Source organism: Rhinolophus ferrumequinum, chromosome 7, assembly GCF_004115265.2.
Source record: "Rhinolophus ferrumequinum isolate MPI-CBG mRhiFer1 chromosome 7, mRhiFer1_v1.p, whole genome shotgun sequence".
NCBI lineage: Eukaryota > Metazoa > Chordata > Mammalia > Chiroptera > Rhinolophidae > Rhinolophus > Rhinolophus ferrumequinum.
The window spans coordinates 39,861,873-39,879,862 of NC_046290.1; the positions used below are offsets into that span (position 1 = coordinate 39,861,873).

The 17,990-nt window shown below is 33.6% G+C and overlaps 1 protein-coding gene and 1 non-coding gene across 2 annotated transcripts in view; both read left to right on the forward strand.

Annotated features, from left to right (window-relative positions):
- The window catches only part of IPO11 (importin 11), a 155,017-nt gene that overhangs the window by 13,281 nt on the left and 123,746 nt on the right, over positions 1-17,990 (forward strand). The window contains exons 3-5 of the mRNA XM_033110715.1: positions 2,563-2,663; positions 9,280-9,352; positions 10,811-11,014. Coding sequence (XP_032966606.1) covers positions 2,563-2,663; positions 9,280-9,352; positions 10,811-11,014 — 378 coding nt within the window. The remainder of the gene's footprint in view (positions 1-2,562; positions 2,664-9,279; positions 9,353-10,810; positions 11,015-17,990) is intronic.
- On the forward strand, positions 2,933-3,035 carry LOC117025410 (U6 spliceosomal RNA). Its single transcript, XR_004423613.1, has one exon. It is a non-coding gene; the product is annotated as a U6 spliceosomal RNA (small nuclear RNA).

The following is a 17,990-nucleotide window of genomic DNA, read 5'->3' on the forward strand; positions in this document are numbered from 1 at the left end:
AATTGTATAATAATTTAATTAACAATACATGTACTCTTTAACAAAATCTTTCTAGTTTAAACTAAAGCTTTTGGTTAGTTAATCAAAATTGTTTTCTCGATGCCAGAATGAAAGCATATCTTTTTGTGTTAAGGGCGGTCCTTATTCTTCTGAAAATTTCAGAACTCTGATTAGTATTTGACATACAGTTTTTGGTATGGGCCCGTGAGGCTACCAATTGGATCAAAAACTGTTTGTGACTGGGTCACAAATTCAGAGCAACACTGTTTACCGTATCTTGTAAAATAGAAAACTATAGCAATGGACATATTTTGACTTTATGGCTAAAATATTTGAGTTGTTTGTTAAATTTAAGAAGATACTAGTCATGACTGTAAGGGAAATAAAATGTCCGGAAGTCATACTTGGTACTCTGAAAATAACATGAAAGTTGGCTGTTTTGGGCTCAGTAACAAAAAAGTAAAAAAGAGATTGATTTTTTTAAAGATGTTCAAATCTTATTTTTATGTAGATAATCATGTTTGTAAATGTTGGGCACAGTATAAATCTTTAGAAAATCTGAGTGTCTTTATTCTTCATATGCTTATTTACATGAATATACTCTATATTTAGCCTTGTGTTTTTTCATGCCAAATGGAATTTCTTCTTTTAGTTTCTGTTGCACCTTAAAAATACCAATAGGCTTTCTTGATTAACTGTTGACTTTTTGTGTAACATATGAATTATTAAGTGCCTGAACCTTTTGTTTCTATTTTTACTAGTTACACTTTTTTTCTTAGAGGGATAGTAAAATTTCTTTTAGCTGGAATAGATTATATATAATAGGTTAAGAACTGCTGAGTTTAACTTAATTCTTCCTTTTCCCCTGTACTCACTCACTATCGTGGCACACTTAGTCTGTTTTAGCCTTAGCTGTTCATTGTAGGTTAGAGATTCCTAAATTTGTATACCTGATCTTAGGTTTATGTTCCAGTCCTATTATTCAAAACATGTATGGAATACTCCTCCTTGGGTTGACACCTGCAGCTTGAACTTTTCTTGGTTCTCTATGTGTAGCTGAGATAGGCTTAGATACACCAACTTCCGCAGCTTTCCCACATTACTTCCATTCACTCACTCACTCATTTGCTCAGTAGATACTTACGAAGGTTCTATTATGCTGGACTGCTAGACTCTAGACATAAGACATGATTCAATCTAGTGTGGAAGGTAGACCTGTAAAGTGTTAACATCGAATGTGATTAATGTGGTGAGAGAAGTCCATTCTTTCTTTTGCAAAGGAGACTCAAAATGAGGGACCCTGACTCAGTAGTCATGGATATTAAGGAATAAATGGACATTACCCAACTATCTTTGTAATCTTTGTGTGTGTGTGTGCACATGATTTTCTAAAAATTGGAAATTATGGTATGCTTACCTGTTTTCAGTACTTAACATAATATTTTCCTATTATTATGGAAATATTTATATATATAGGAAATAATAATATTTCCTATTATTATGTAATTTCCTAAAATTACACTTCCACAGTGTAATTTTTGGGTTTGAGCGTTTCCCACACAAGGTTGTGTTTAAGAGGTCAGTTCTAGGGATTTGAGCTGTGTTTCGGCTGAGGTGGAGTGCAATTCTAGTCAGTTAACATTCCTTAACATATTCCTACATTTGTCCTATGCCTCCACTATTCTAGATAATTTTTTTTACAAAGAAATAACACACTTTAATTCTTAATGTTTGTGATGTTTTAAATTACAGTGGAAATACTAGTTTTACTGGTCTTGTTATTTGCATGTACATTTATAACTCAGTTATAAACTTTTGATAGTAATTTAAATAAATTTTTTGATAAAAAATTAAAGGTCACAGAGAATAGTTGTTATTTTCTCCTTTATTATTAAGATCATTTTACATGGTTTAGCTTGCACAGTCATTTTTACAGTCTTCCACTACTGTAGCAAGGACTACCTGTATTTGTATTAACACAGTGAGTAAATTTTTTGAGTAATGGTTAATTTTGAGTTGAAATTATTCACATCACATCTGCCTTTATATAACTTAAAAGTGTTCTGCTGTGAAACTTATTTGTAAGCATACTTGTTCTGATAAGGAGATTACTTGGAAGTAGTCTATATCATATATGATTAATAACTTAGGGCCTTTACTCCTTAGAATTTTTGAATCTATGTTTTGGTGGGTCTATTTTTTCAATTTTAATTTAGAAGGTGTTTATTTTAATTGTGTGTGTGTGTAGTTGTGATATATAATTAGGTTTATTTTGTTTTACACTTAGGGAAATTCTCAATTTCAACTTCAAAGTAGAATAGTGTAATGAATCTCCTTCACATATCCATTACTCAGCATAAACAATTAACATTTTCCTGAGCAGGTATGCTTTCTTATATGAGTTGTAGAGCTATCGATATTTAGAAAATAACATGATGTATGGAGTGATAAAATTTAAATGAAACATACATTTAAAAATCTATCTACATTTTAATGTAGGTATGTTAATTATACTTTTAACTTATTACATGTTCATTCTAATACTTTGTTTTCTATTTACAGAATATTTTCACAAACCATGCTCTGGATATAAATGTAAGGTGGCTTGCTGTGCTATATTTTAAAAATGGAATTGATCGTTACTGGAGACGAGTAGCACCTCAGTAAGTTCCATCGCTCTCCTTCTCCCAGTGTAATCCTTCCCAAATTCAGGGAGATACTAGAATGTACCCTTTTAAATTTTTTTTGCATTTTATTTTAATTATATTTATTGGGGTAACAGTAGTAAAATTACATAGGTTTCAAGTGTACATTTGTATTATTAAATAAATTTTCATCTATATATCACATTGTGAACTCATCACGGGAGTCAGTTCTTCCATCTGTTCTTATCATACCTGTTCATTCTTTATGTAAAAGAATGTGTTTCTCTTTACTTCAGCAGCACATACACTAAAATTGGAACAATACAGAGAGGATTAGCATGGTCCCTGTGCTAGGATGATACAGGAATTAGTGAAGTGTTTCATACTTAAAAGAAAAAAAGTGTCTTAACTATTAAAGTAGAAAAGTGTTCTACATAGTTAATTACAACTCAATATCCATATTACTGCTTTTCTCCATGAGTTTTTATTCGGGAGAGGGAAGGTATGGATTTCTGGTTGGCCTATTTTCTAAGATCTCTAATTTTATGGGCACAAAACAAATGCTGAGTGAATGAGTCATGTCGAAAAAGTCTTTTTTTTTTTTTTTAAAGAAGTGTACAGTTAGGATTTTGGAAAAAAGTTACTGAAAAAGAAATCCCAGGTCATTTCTGAGCTAGCTGGAAATTTCAGAGTCTTCTGCATAATTTCCTTTGTGGTGGGAATGGGATAATATACCTTTGTGATCTCATCAGATTCAGTTGTAACTCTGTAGGTGGTTAAGTGAACAGATTTCTCTTAATTAATTATATGTTAAGTAATTGATGGAAAGGCAATGCAGATACAACTCTGGGGATTCCTTTGCAAATAGTGAAGCTTGCTGAAGAAGTAACATAGTCTTTGTTATCCAGTAGATGGCACTATAGCTCTTTACGTTCTTATGTTCATAAGGCTGTTAACAAAACAAAATAAAAAAACTTGTTTGAGTACTTCAAAGTGCATATAAAATATGCCCTTGAATAATATTGGAAGCAACTAAAAATAGTTTACGGCTGCACTTAAGATACTGCAGTAAACCCTTCTCTTATTTTAAAATTATTCAGAATTTTGAGAGATATGAAGTGTTTGGAAACAGTGGAGCAACACAAGCTTCTGCTGCTATTCCAATTAAATTTTAGGTGTTTCCTAAAATTCATTTTTTACTGGTTATATGAAGCTTATGGTTATAAATGACTATAAAAAGTCATTTATAATGACTGGAAGGGAGAGTAAATTATGATTAAATATTTCAGATTTTCCTTTCACATAAAGAATTAGAAACTGAAATTTAGTTTAAACTTAAAAGGTTACGGAAGTCATTATGTGGTATTAGTTAGTTAAATCCCAAGATATCTCTTTTAGTGTATATTGAGATACAAGCTGTAAAGGAGATGAATGTACTTAGGGAACAAGGGTGTTAAGAATGTACTTAAAACGGGGGCAAGGGAGCAAAGATTAGTAATCAAACTCATGTTTCAATTTGACACTGAAAAGTCTGCTTGTTTGTATTCTTACCTAAGTTTCATTTTATATGGCTCCTACTCTTACACTATTTTCATGGCAATAGGATTAATTTAAGCTTGTGTATCATTGTTATATACAATGTACCTTTAACTGGGTCCTAATTAATTAGATATTATCCAACTTCTGCTTGGGATATAGTGTGAATTCATCTAATTATAGCATATGCATAAAATTAAAGGTGGAATGTTAACTATTGGAGAATTGCCAAAGTTTTCTGCATGTTAATGACTTGTTTTCTGTAATATGTATATATTTTTTTTATGTGGTCGGTTCCTTTCTCTAATTTGGTAGCTAATCATAATCATACTATAGTAATTCAAATGATGAACACTGTTGAACCTGGCTCCTTGGCATAGAAGAAAACTTGAATTTCAAGCTTGAAGCAAAACATTATAGGAGAAAACATTTCAGGTGTTTGATGATAGAAGAGAGCTATTCAAGTTGGAAAATACAGCAGAGTTATGAAAGGATTGGAGATCATGTATAACGGGAAAGCATAGACTTTCACGGGGCTTTGACTCTTTTTACCCAAATGTTTTCCTTAATCTTGTTTTCTCATTTATGTACTAACCTTGAGCAAGTCACTATTAAGGTTTAAAAACTTTTGTTAAAGTGTAATATGTAACATACTTAAAAAATGCACAGCTGATGGTACAATCTGAATGTTTTTATTGTGAACACACCCATGTTACTACCACTTGAAACCAGCTAGAACATTGCTAGCCCCCCAGAAGCCTCCTTCCGGCCCCCTCACCGTCACCTATCTCACTTCCTTCCCGCAAGTAAGTATCAGCTCTGATATCTGTCACCATAGATTAGTTTTCCCTGTTTCTGAGCTTCATACAAATGGCAATCATAGAGTATGTTCTCTTTCGTGTCTGGCTTTTATTCAGTATTATCATTGTGAGATTTATCAATGTATTTTCATGGAGCAGTAGCTCACTCTTTTATGTAGGAGTATAGCATTCCATTTTGGGGACATACCACAATTATCTGTTTGTTCTGCTGTTGATGGGCATTAAGGTTGTTTCTAGTTATTAACTATTAAAATGATGCTTCCTTGAGAACTCTTTTGCACGTCTTCTTGCAAATAAGTGTGCATGCAATTGTCATTTATGGTCAGATGTATGTTCAGTTCAACTTTAATAGATGGCCATGAATTATTTTTCCAAATAGGTTGTACCAATTTACGCTCTCATCAGCAGCATATGAGTGTTGGCTTTTACTCCACATTCTCATCAGCATCTGGTCTGATCTGTCTTTTCATTTTAGTCGTGCTGGTGCGCTTGGTAATTTTTGCGTTTTCCTGATGATAAATGGGTACCTTTTTCGTATACTTATTAGTCCTTTGGATATCCTCTCCTGGGAAGGGAGAGCCTGCTGCTGTTTGCACATTAAAAAAAAAAAATTGCATTATCTTACTGATTTGTGGGACCTCGTACATATTTTGGATATATGTAAGTCCTTTGTTGAATGTACATATTGAAAATATCTTCTCCCACTTTATGACTTGCCTTTTCACTTTCTTACTGGAAAAGTGTAATGATGAAGAGAAGTTCTTAATTTTAATGAAGTTCAATTTAACTAACTTTCTCTTATAGTTCTTTTGGGGCCTATTTACAGAATTTTTGCTCAACCCAAGGTCATAAAAATAATCTGTTTTCTACTAGAAGCTTTGTTTAGTTTTCACGTGTAGGTGTATGATCTATCTGGAAGTGATTTCTGTGTAAGGTTCATATGGGAAGTAGGGACAACACCATGCTTCCTTTGTTACAAATCAGGTACTTTATGTGTATGGATCTGTTTTGGATTCTGTTTTGTTCTGTTGGCCTATTTGTCTGTTCTTGCTTTAGTTATTGTACTTTATAAGCCTTGATGTATTTTCTGTTACTTTTTTGGATTTTAATTTGCTGTTCCTTTTCTAGGTTATTGAGATGAAAGCTTAGATAATTGATTTTCAGTTTTTCTTCTTAAATATGTATTTAAAACATTAAGGCTTTTCTTGTAATCATGGCTTTAGTTCAGTTTCACAAGCCTTAATATGTTGTGTTTTCATTAGTATTCAGTTAAAAATATTTTAAAATTTCTCCTGTGATTTCTTTTTAGACCCATGTATTAATTAGAAGCATATCATGTAATTTTCAAACATGTGGGGTTTTTTAGCTATTGCTGTTACTGATTTCATCTCTTGAAATGTGCTGTCTTTTATGATCCCAGCATATGGTATTTTAATAAATGTTTTGTGTGCATTTGAAAGGAATGTGTGTTTACCATTGTGGATTGTGATATTTTATATATGTCAATTAGGTCAAAATTTTTCATTGTACTATTCAAATCTTTTATATCCTTATTGATTTTGTGCTGTTTTTTCCATCATTTACAGAGAGAGGTGTATGAATCTCCAAATTACGGACATGCCTATTTCTTTTCATTCTGTTTTTGTTTCCTATATATTGGAGCTTTATTATTAGGATCATATAAGTTCAGGGTTATTATATTCCTGTAGAATTCACCTTGTCCTAATTGTAAAATGTTTCTCTTTATTTCTACTAATGTGTTTTGGCTAAACTCCAGTTTGTCTGATTTTAATAGAGCCACCCCAGTCATCTTATGGTTGCATGGTATATCTTTTCCTTTTCCTTTCAGTATTTCTTTGTGTTTCATTTATAATGTTTCTCTTATAAACAGCAAATAGTTGTGTTTTTTTTTTCAATCTGACAAACGTCTTTAATTTCAGTATTATGTCCATTTGCATTTAATATAATTACTGATAAAGTTGAGGGTAAGTCTATCATCCACCATTTGTTTTCTCTTTGGTTCTGTCTGATCTTTATCCTCCCCCCCTTTTTTTCTTGCCTTCCTTTGAATTATTTAAGACATTTTTTGTTAATTTTTCTCGCTGCAAGATTATTAGGACACTTACTTTTTCCATATAATGCAAAATCTTTAACTTTGTTTATGCCTTCCTGTTTTTTATGCTCTTGTTGAGTACTTTAATTCTACACATATTTTAAACTCTACAGTATACTATTTTATATTATTTTGCCAGCAGTATTCATTTAAATTCACCTTTTTAGTGTTCTTCATTCCTTTCAGTTTTGCCAGGCTTCCATTTGTCTTCTGCCTGAAGAACTGCCATTAGTATTTTTTAGTGCACATTGTCAATGAACTCTCTCAAAAACAGAAGTGCTTTTTTTCTCGTTATGCTTCAATCTGGATTTTTTTCCACTGAACTTTCAGTTACTTTTATCTCACTTGCTATGTTTACCAGTTCTAGACTTTCCCTTTGGCATTTTTTAAAAATCAAATTGCAGTTGTCTGAAATTCTCCATTTTCACCTATTTTTCTTGAACGTAATTATCATAAATATTTTAAATTGTGATTTGGGTAATTGCAATATTTGTATCTCCTGTTTCTATTTGTGTTTTGATTACAGTCATTTTTTCCTGTTTCATATTATGCCTGATACATTTTGATTGAATGCTGAACATTGCATAGGGAAAATCGGAGAGGCTTTGAATTCTGTTCTCTTTCTCCAGAGAGAATTTCATTTTCTCCGGGCAAGCAAATAGGTTATTAATTCAATCATGATCTAATTGAGGGTGGTCTAGTGCTGGTTTACTCTTAATCCCAGGTTTTTTAGCCTTCCTGGGGCTTCGACTGCAAGCCTTGGGTGTTCACTAAACTATTGCCTTCTGGGTGGGCCCTCAACATCAGTTTTTGTCTTTCTAGCACTGTGAGACCTCTCCTTAGCCCTTTAGTCTCTTAGCTGTTACTTTCAGCTTGATTTCTTGTGGGCAAATACCTCAAGGGGAAATGTGCTGGTTCATCAGAGTTCTTTTCCGCTCTATCTAAGACCCCATCTCTTAAGTGCTGGCTGCCTTCGTTGTTTTTAGATGCTGTATCAAAGTACCACAAACTGGGTAGCGTGAAACAACGGAAGTGTGTTTTCTCACAGTTCACGAAGCCAGAAGTCTAAAATGAAGGTGCTTGGCAGAGTTGTGCTCACTCTGAAGACGTTAAGGAAGAATCCTGTCTCTTTTTAGCTTCTGGTTGTGGTCTGCAATCCTTGGCGTTCCTTGGCTTGCAGCTGCATCACTCCGATGTCGCCTCCATCATCACATAGATTTCTTTTCACTTGTCTCCTCTGAGTCGCTGTCCAAATTTCCCTCTCCTTATAAAGGGCACCAGTCATTGGATTAGGGCCCACTCTAATCCAGTATGACCTCATTTTAACTTGATTATATCTGCAAAGCCCCAGTCTCCAAAGAAGGTCATAGTCACAGGTTCTTGGGGTTGGCCACTTTGACATATCTTTTTGTGGGAACACAATTCACCTCAATAGTTGCCTTAAAACTTTAAAAAAATTATATACAACTTTTATAGCTGATCTTATTGGGACGATTCATCTGCCAGAATGGAAAACTTTAAAATAGTGCTTTAAATTTAATTTTTAAATAAACAATACATTCATATGGTTAAAAAATCAAAATGTATGCAGTGAGTATTCTCCATCCCTATCCTTTTGCTGTCTAGTTTCCTTCCTCATTTGTAGTCAAAATAATCAGTATTGTGTTTATCCTTTTCAGATACATAAAATGGAAGATTTTAAACTACTTTATTTCTAATGAGTTTTCCATTCCAAATATTCTCTCTTTCCTGATCCTTTTCCCCATAGGGATCCCTTTCACTCAGATTTTATAGAAGAAGTCAGGTGGAAGAATAATATTTACTCATTACAGATTTTGTCTAGCCAATCACTAATTTTTTGTAGGTAACTATTTTCACATCAATAAAAGCAAACATCAAAATATCACATTCATTACTGTGGACTTGTCTTCTTTCTTTTGGCTTACTATTTTGTGCTTCCTATTTAATTGTGAAGGGATTTATGCTTTTGAATAACTTGATGTGCAAACGTACAAGTAATGGAAATAATTTTATTTATATACTAAAACAATCAGCGACACTTTGTTTGAAAGGCTTTGCATTGTTAAAATTGTAAAACAGTAGTGCTTACCTTCATTCATTGTTAGACAGCCTTCTCTTGCATAATAAATATGTATTTTTACAGTGCTCTCTCAGAGGAGGAGAAATCTACATTGCGTGCAGGGCTGATCACTAACTTCAATGAACCAATAAACCAGGTTAGTGAGAAAATTAATTCCTTCTCTTCCTTAGGTTTTGCTTCTTTTCCAAACTAATTTTGTTTCTTGGCATTAAAAATAAAATCTTATTGTATAACATCCATTTGTGATGATTATACACATTTTTCTATTGTTTTTTTTTTGTTGTTGTTGTTTATTTGTTTTTTTTTAATTTGGAGATCCAGTTCTAGCTGTTAAGAATTTTGGTTAGATTTGGCTACTAATTATTTAACTCAGAAGTCATTTGATGATATACTTGTATATTTTTAAATTTTAGAGTCAATATTGAAATCAAATCTGTATATATGTAGTCTTACTGCATAGAAATTAATTTCAATGATTTAGATGATCCTTTCCTGCTTTTTAAAAAAGTTACAGGATGATTTCTGGTTTTTGTCTATTTCTTTCATCTATCACATTTTCAATTCTTACTGCTCTATGGGGGATAGACAGTAAACTATATAGTTTTATTTTTTTCACTCCTGTGTAGTGAAGTTTTTTTCCTTCTGAGAATAAGTTTTACTTACGGATACAAAAGTTCTTAAATTTTTACAAGTTACTACTATTTATCATATTTGATTCTTTTAATTTGAATACTAAAGCACATTGCATTTGGTGCTTTATCCAAAGCAGTTTTATCTCAACCTATTTAAATGATCTCAGTTTTCTGCTTTATAGTTCCTTATGGAGATCAGGGAAGATGGAGAGGAACGGAGTAACTCACTGGGGCAGTGGGTGGTTAGTAATGGTTTGGGTGATTGAGAGGTAGTTAAACCATTACTTAGAGGTTCAGTCAACCCGGATTTGGGAAACACTGAACTGAGCAGACATCATTATTTAAATAATTAATATTTGATGTTTGTTTCTACTCTTAGGTCAGTGGTTCTCAAACTTTGTGATCTTAGAAATTCCTTACACTGCCAAAATAAAGCTCTAAAGGATTATATCTGTTGATATTTACTGTAGTAGAAATTAAAACTGAAAAATTTTAAGATATTAATTAATTAAAAATAGTACCATTACTTGTTAACATAAATAGAATTTTAAATAACAAACAATAGCTATTCAAACAATAATTTAATGAGAAGAGTCGCATTGTTCTTCATTTTTGCCTATCTCTTTAGTGTCTGGCTATTTAAAAGAAGACATGTAGGTTTTCATATTTGCTTCTTTGTTTACTCTGTTGTGATATATTTTTTTAGAAGTTACATGAAGAAAAATGATACGTTATTGGGAAAGGGAGGAACTCACAGACCCCTGAAAGGGTTTTGGGCTCCCCCAGAGATCCATAGACCGCACTTTGAGAATGACTGTCTTAAGCAATTGTTTAGTGAAATTTTATTCACTTTGTTCAAATGTATAATTAACCAAAAAGGTACTTTGCAACTATGGTATGAATGCATTCCTTATCCATTGCTTTGGTTACGTGTTTTCTTCTGATTAAATTTTCCCCTCTAGATTGCAACTCAGATTGCCGTGCTAATTGCAAAAGTTGCTCGACTGGACTGTCCCAGACAGTGGCCTGAGCTGATTCCCACTCTAATAGAATCTGTGAAAGTCCAAGATGATCTTCGACAGCACAGGGCATTACTTACCTTCTATCATGTTACCAAGACTCTGGCCTCTAAACGTCTGGCTGCTGATAGAAAACTGTTTTATGATGTAAGTGGTTTAACACAGTTAAATTTGATTATGAAAACTGTGCTATAAAACATTTCATGATTTTACCTCTAAATATTTTATTGAAAGATTATGAATTTTTTTCTAATTCACCTCAAAAGGTCCAGAATAATAGATAACATCTGAAAGAGTTTAAGCTGGGTAGTGATCTGGCTAGTAAGATCACTTCATTGCTAGTGACGGGGACTGTTTGGTAGACAACAGTCTCTGTTTGGCAAAGAGACTGGTTCCGCTTTCTCAAGTTGTACTCTCCAAATGTGTTGCCTTGGCTTTCAGGTGTAATTTGTATTTAGCCGAGGCAGTCCCTACAGGTTGTACCTAATCAGGGTTCTTATTCTGGATAGCTTGTGTGAGGTAGCTTCCTGACCATTTCAACTTTCTTACTTAGTTTTCTTCCAGTGTGAGGCGTTTCCTCTCCATATAGAATGAGGTAGAGGTCTACCCAGCATGTTGTACTTACTTTCTGCACAGTACTTACTAATACATTTTGTTGTGTTATAATTGTTACCTTTCTGAGCTCCACTACACTTGAGTTTTATGAGGGAGGACTGTAGCTTTTATTGTTAGAACCCTATTGTCAAGCCCAGAAGAATGTATATAAGCTGTGGTTCTCTGTAGTAGTTTATTAAATGAATAAACAGTAGAAGAGGAGGCTTGATTTTAGATACCTGCTAGATTTTAAAGTGTAGTATAGTGCAAAATTTCAAAAAACAGGAGTTTTGGCAGGATATACATAACTGAAGGTACCTGGGGAAAAAAATTCAGCTTGGCACCTTTCACTTTGGCATGGAGCAGCTGAACCTGGAAACATGGAGCACAGTGTGACCGAGGAGAACAGTGTTGTCTGAGGGGGTTGGGGTACAAGATGCATAGCGTAATTGAAGGCAGCATATACGGGAAGATACTATAAAAAGCAATTTTGCGAGTTAATAAAGTGGCCCCTATTATTTTGGTAATCCAAAATACAGGAAAATCTTCCTTTTAGTAAATAGTTACTGTAATGCCAAGATGGTCTTCATGTACTAAATTAGTTTCCCACATAAAAAAATAATGTAAGCTTATAGTTGAGCTAGTTGCTATGGCAAAGCAGTGCAGTGCGCACTTAAAACTGTTACCTGCTGCTCAGTGTGTCCCAACAATTTTTATATTCTATTTTCTTCCCACATTAAAATAAATTAAGTTCTTTTCATGGGTGACAAATTGCAGAATTAACAGTAGAGAGAAAATTGTTTTGCAGTGACAAAATTGCGCATGATTTGACACAAAAAGGAATTTGTTTTCTATAAAATAGTATATGATTTTTATACAAACCTGAATATAAAAAAGTTGACATTAAGTACAGTTAAAATCAAAATCTAAAGTCTATGAAAGCAAGGAAATTTAAGGTACAGATCATAATTCTAGTGTAATTATAAATATATTAACCAAATATATCTTGTAGACATAATGTGTAACCCACAAAAGTATATGCTAAGGTAAATGAAGTAATCCAAACCTAAGAAAGATGAAAGCAATATATTTTACTTGTTCTTAGAAGTATGGGTTAACAAATATGAGAAGACCTGTTTTCCAGTGAAGAATGTTTGTACTGAGTAGCTTTGGGATTTTGAGCAAGACAGTTAAATTTTATGACTCTTTAAAATTTCCTTTCAAGCACACAACAGGTGTTGGCGAGGATGTGAAGAAAAGGGAACCCCGGTGCACTGTTGGTGGGATTGCAAATTGGTACAGCCACTATGGAAAACAGTATGGAGGTTCCTGAAAAATTAAAAATAGAACTACCTTATGACCCAGCTGTCCCAATCCTGGGTATTTATCCAAAGAAATCCAAAACACTAACTCGAAAAAATATATGCACCCCTATGTTTACTGCAGCATTATTCACAATAGCCAAGACATGGATACAACTGGAATAGCTGATTGGATAAAGAAATTGTGGTACATTTATACAATGGAGTATTATTCTGCTATAAAAAGAATGAAATCTTACCATTTCCTACAGCATGGATGGACCTAGAGGATATTATACTAAGTGAAATAAATCAGACTGAGAAAGACAAATACCATATGATCTCACTTATATGTGGAATCTAAAGAACAGAATAAATGACCCAACAAGATAAATAGAAACAGAGAACAAACTGATGGTTGCTAGATGGGAGGGGAACTGGCAGGCTGGGTGAGAAAGGTGAAGGAATTAGAAAGTACAAATTGGTAGTCATAAAATAGTCATGGAGATAATGAAATACAGTATGGAGAATATAGTCAATAATGTGAAAACAATGTATAGTGCCAGATGGTACTAGATTTATTTGTGGGATTACTTCATACATTATATAAATGCTTACCACTGCTCTGTACACCTGAAGTTAATATAAAATAATACTGAATGTCAACTGTAATTAAATATATATGATAGCCACAGGATGTAAAGTAGAGCATAGGGAATATAGTCAACAGTATTGTAATAGCTATGTATGGTGTCAGGTGGGTAGGTGACTTGTTGGGGTTATCACTTTATGAGGAGTGTAAATGTCTGATCATTATGTTGTTTTATACACCTGAAACTAATAAAAGAAAAAAATAAAAATTTCCTTTCAGTTCTAAAATTATGTGATTCTATGACTTTATAATCTTTGTTACTCTAGCTTAATCTGTATAAGCAGCATTAAAGTTTCGAGATGGAAATTTCAGTTACAGCATAATTTAAATATAGATGTTTGCATTTTTAATTGTAGTTTTCTAGAAGCCAAGACCTTTTCATATTTAATTTTATTCCTCTTCTTTTGTATTTTCTTGGCATAGAACTGAGGTCTTGACCTACTGACATAATTAGATCCTTTGCTGTGCAATTTTGATACACGGTTACTCTTGAACAATGTGCGTGTTAGGAGTGTGCTGACCTCTGCACAGTCCAAAATCTGTGTGTAATTTTGACTTCCCCAAAACCTAACTACAATTGTCCCTTGGTATCCAAGGGAGATTGGGTCCAGGACCCTCGCGGATACTAAAATCCATGGATGCTCTGGTCCCTTATATAAAGTGGTGTAAAACAATGCATACAGTCAGCCCTCTGCATCTGCAGGATCTCAACTGCAGATCGAAAACAGTATTATGGATTCCTGGTTTGTTTGGTGTGCGAATGTGAAGCCCAGGAATACAGAGGGCCGACTCTATGTTTATTGTAAAAAAATCCACATATAAGTGGACCCACATAGTTCAACACATGGTGTCGAAAGGGTAACTGTATAACCAGTTAGTTTTCTTAATTAAGAAAATTTCAGACATACTCTTGTTGAGAGAACAATTACAACAAACCCTGATATACCTTTCACTCATATTTATCAGTTCCTTAGGTGTTGCCATGTTTGCTTTTCCCCTTTGTTGGAGCAAATCCTGGCATGTCATTTTATCTCTAAATATTTCAGTGTGAATCTCTAAAAAGGACATTTTTCCATAACCTGTTTTTTTAGGATTTTAAGAATTAAAATCTTAAATTCTTACTTCTGTCTAAGAGTAATTCAATAGATACTGATTGCTTATTGTGTGCAAGACATACGTGCCAGTACATTACTGAGGGATATGAAGGACTACAGTAGTCTCTTCACATTCGGGAAAAAGTCATAAGTCATAAACCGTTCAGTTTTTAAAATTCTGCTAAGTTTTAGCCTTGCTCATAATAACAAAGGAATACAGTGTTTTGCTTTCTTCCACTGCAGATTTGAATAGCTTACTAAATGACAAACCCTCAAAAGTTATTTAGTAAGCTATTCAAATCTGCAGTGGAAGAAAGCAAAACACTGTATCCTGTTATTATGAGCAAGGCTTAAAACTTAGCAGAATTTTAAAAACTGAAGGGTTTATGATGAATTATGTTATGTTATGTAAGACTCGATTTTATTTTACTATAATTTTTGCTCCAAAAGGCGCATTAGAGCTAATTGTCCGGCTAGGTCTTATTTTCAGGGAAACATGGTATTACTTGCATAATGAGGATAAAAGAAAACTGTAAGGCAAGGTGAAGTCAAGTTACAGTACTTCAGAAGAGTCTTGCTGATGAATTACCATGTTTTCTTAACAAATTAACAAAACAGAAGCACATATCTACTTTGAAATGGGTTGGTTAGTGTAAGATCACGCAACATCATAGCAGAGACTTTCACATTTACTCCTTGTAAAGTTATAACTCAATAATATAGTCCTTGGGGGAAATTTTCAAAAAGTTGAAGTTATGAATGTTAAATCTGAGAATGCCAGGGTGCCACTTGTATGGTACAGCGCTAGCCTTCAGGATATAACAGTGTAGAAAAATTTATTTAAAAGATAAATATACACACATTTAAGAAAATCATCAAATAAGTTAAATAGATCTGTTTTCAGTTTTGTTTGGGTGATTCTAATTGCCACACTAAACACTAAATGCCATGTTGATTCTAAATTTTCTCTCTTGCTCTGCCAAATTTTATATTGGCTTTTTAAGTACATTATTCAAAGAATGACTCCATTAATTTATAAAAGGTCATTTCTGCTATGAACCTGTTTGAGGATTTGAGCGTGTGTGTATCTAGGCTTATACTGATACATTAATATGGGGGAAAGAAGAACCTTTCGTTGGGAACTTTAAGGGAGGAGAGGTTCAAGGTGACAGCTTAATCCCAAAACAGGAGAAGCTGTGCACTGAACAGAAGAGAAGAGTTTGAGTATAGCTTATTCCTTCTGTGTAGTTCACAAGGACTCTTATTCTGGGGCCTGGAAAAAGGAGAATAAAAATTCAAAAACCCTATCACCCAAATCGCTGTAAGTTGCTCCTAAATAGTATCAATTTATGCTGTGTTCTTTTACCCATTTATCTATCCATTGACAAATATTTGGGTTCTTACTGATGCCAGTCACTGTATTGGATGCCTGAGATGCAGCTAGCTGGAAACAATGGGAGATTTCAAAGTGGAGAAGTGGTAGTTTCATGTCCTTCTCCCTCTTACTGAATTGAAACTTTGGATTCATAAGAAGATTGTCTAGGCACCAGTGGCTCGAGACAAGCTCTTGCTAGGATTAGAGGACTTTAGGGAATCTGTTAGATGGGCCGCAGTGATCTTCCTGGGCCTGAGTTGGACCAATGGCAGGTTTGAGAACAAAATGCAAATTAGGTTTTACTAAAAAATCTGTAGGTGATGGATGTTCTGGGTCTTTAGGAATGTCCTTTATTGAAGGTAAGTAAATATCAGTTGAGAGACATTGGCAGTTTGATTGGAAATTTTTTTTTAGATAGATGCTGTACCCACCAAAACTTCTGGCCTGACACATTTTGGTAATTTCATATATATCTATATTATGGTTAAATAGAAGCAAATATATATTTAAGCCTTGTATTAAAGAAATAGTATTCTTAACCTTTCTTGTTAAGAATATACAGGTATTTTAAAAACTTCTTGTTAGGAAATTTTTAAAACATACAGAAAAGTAATGGACAAATATAAACTGCCATATACCCATCAGCTAGAGTTAGCAGTTACCAGTTTGCTTTATTGCTTTTTTCTAAGGTGTTTTAAAGTAACTTAAAGATTACGTGATATTTTATTACTAAATAACTTCAGTACTCATCTGTAAAAGGATAGATTTATTTCTATATAATCACACACTTTCATCACACCTAAGGCAACTAAAAATAGTGATTCAATATTACTTAATACTTTTAGTCAATTTTCTACATTGTTCTACAAGTGGTTTGTTTGAGTCAGAAAAATGAATAAGGTGGGTACATTTGGTTGTGTCTCCTAAGTATCTTTTAATTAGAATAGTATTCATTTCCTTCCTTTTTTTACGCCATTGACTTGTTGAAGAAGCTGGCTCAGTTGTCTTATGCAATGTTGTACGTTCTACATTTGTTTATATACTTTTTGATTAGATTCAAGTTAAGCAGGTTTTGACAGCTACAGTTTATGGTTAATATTTATCGCCCCTCTTTTCGTGATGAATTACAAGACTTTGACTGAAAAGATTTTCAGTGCTAACTTTTCTTAGGGAAAAATTGTGAGGGCAATGGTCCTAAGGCCAAAAAAGTTTAATATTTGAAATGCTGAAAGAAATAAAACGTCCTGTAATCGTTCCCTTTTGAAATTCAAGGAGTCAAGTCTAATTACTTCTCAGTTAAAGTCACTCAGCAGTCAATGGGTGGCCACTGTTTCTTCTGATTTAGAAACAGAAAATGCAAGTATTTGGGATTTTTGTGCACCAGTACTTAAAAAGTTGCATTAAATAGCTTAGTCCTGTATTGTCTGAATATTCCCTCCCCTCTCCACATTTTTGTGAAGAAATATGGAAGGGATATTTTTATTCTTCCTATTTGCTTACTTCATTACTTTCTTTTTTCCAGCTGAGACTTCTAGAAGCATACATCAGCTGGCATTTTCTAGAGCAGATAGAAGCTTGTGCAGGGCGTGTGTATATATAGGATGGTTGGCAGTGTTTCTTTCCAGATTCCTGTGGTTTCTTTCCTCTTTACCTGTCTCCCTCTTTTACTATTGGGCCAAAAAGGTAGTGAGTGCTATTGCTGCTTCCTCATTCCAAACATCGCTTTTTGAGTAGGGGACTTAAGCACAAGAAAAGAAGTATAATAGATAATATTAGACTGCAGTGCATGCAATAGGTTAAGTATTGTTTCAAGAAACTACTAGTATTTTAGGGTGTGTGTGTGTGTGTGTGTGTGTGTGCGTGCATAGCAACAGCCAATGTAAACTGTACTTACTACTATACATTTTGGCTTAAAAAGTTTGAACGTTGTGTTAAATGATTCTTGACCATTTCAAATCTCATTGGAAATGTATGCTTAATAATCACAAAGTATTATTACTGTGTTTCCCCGAAAATAAGACCTAGCCGGAAAATCAGCTCTAGTGCGTCTTTTGGAGCAAACATTAATATAGTAAAATAAGTAAAATTAGACTGAGTATAATATAAT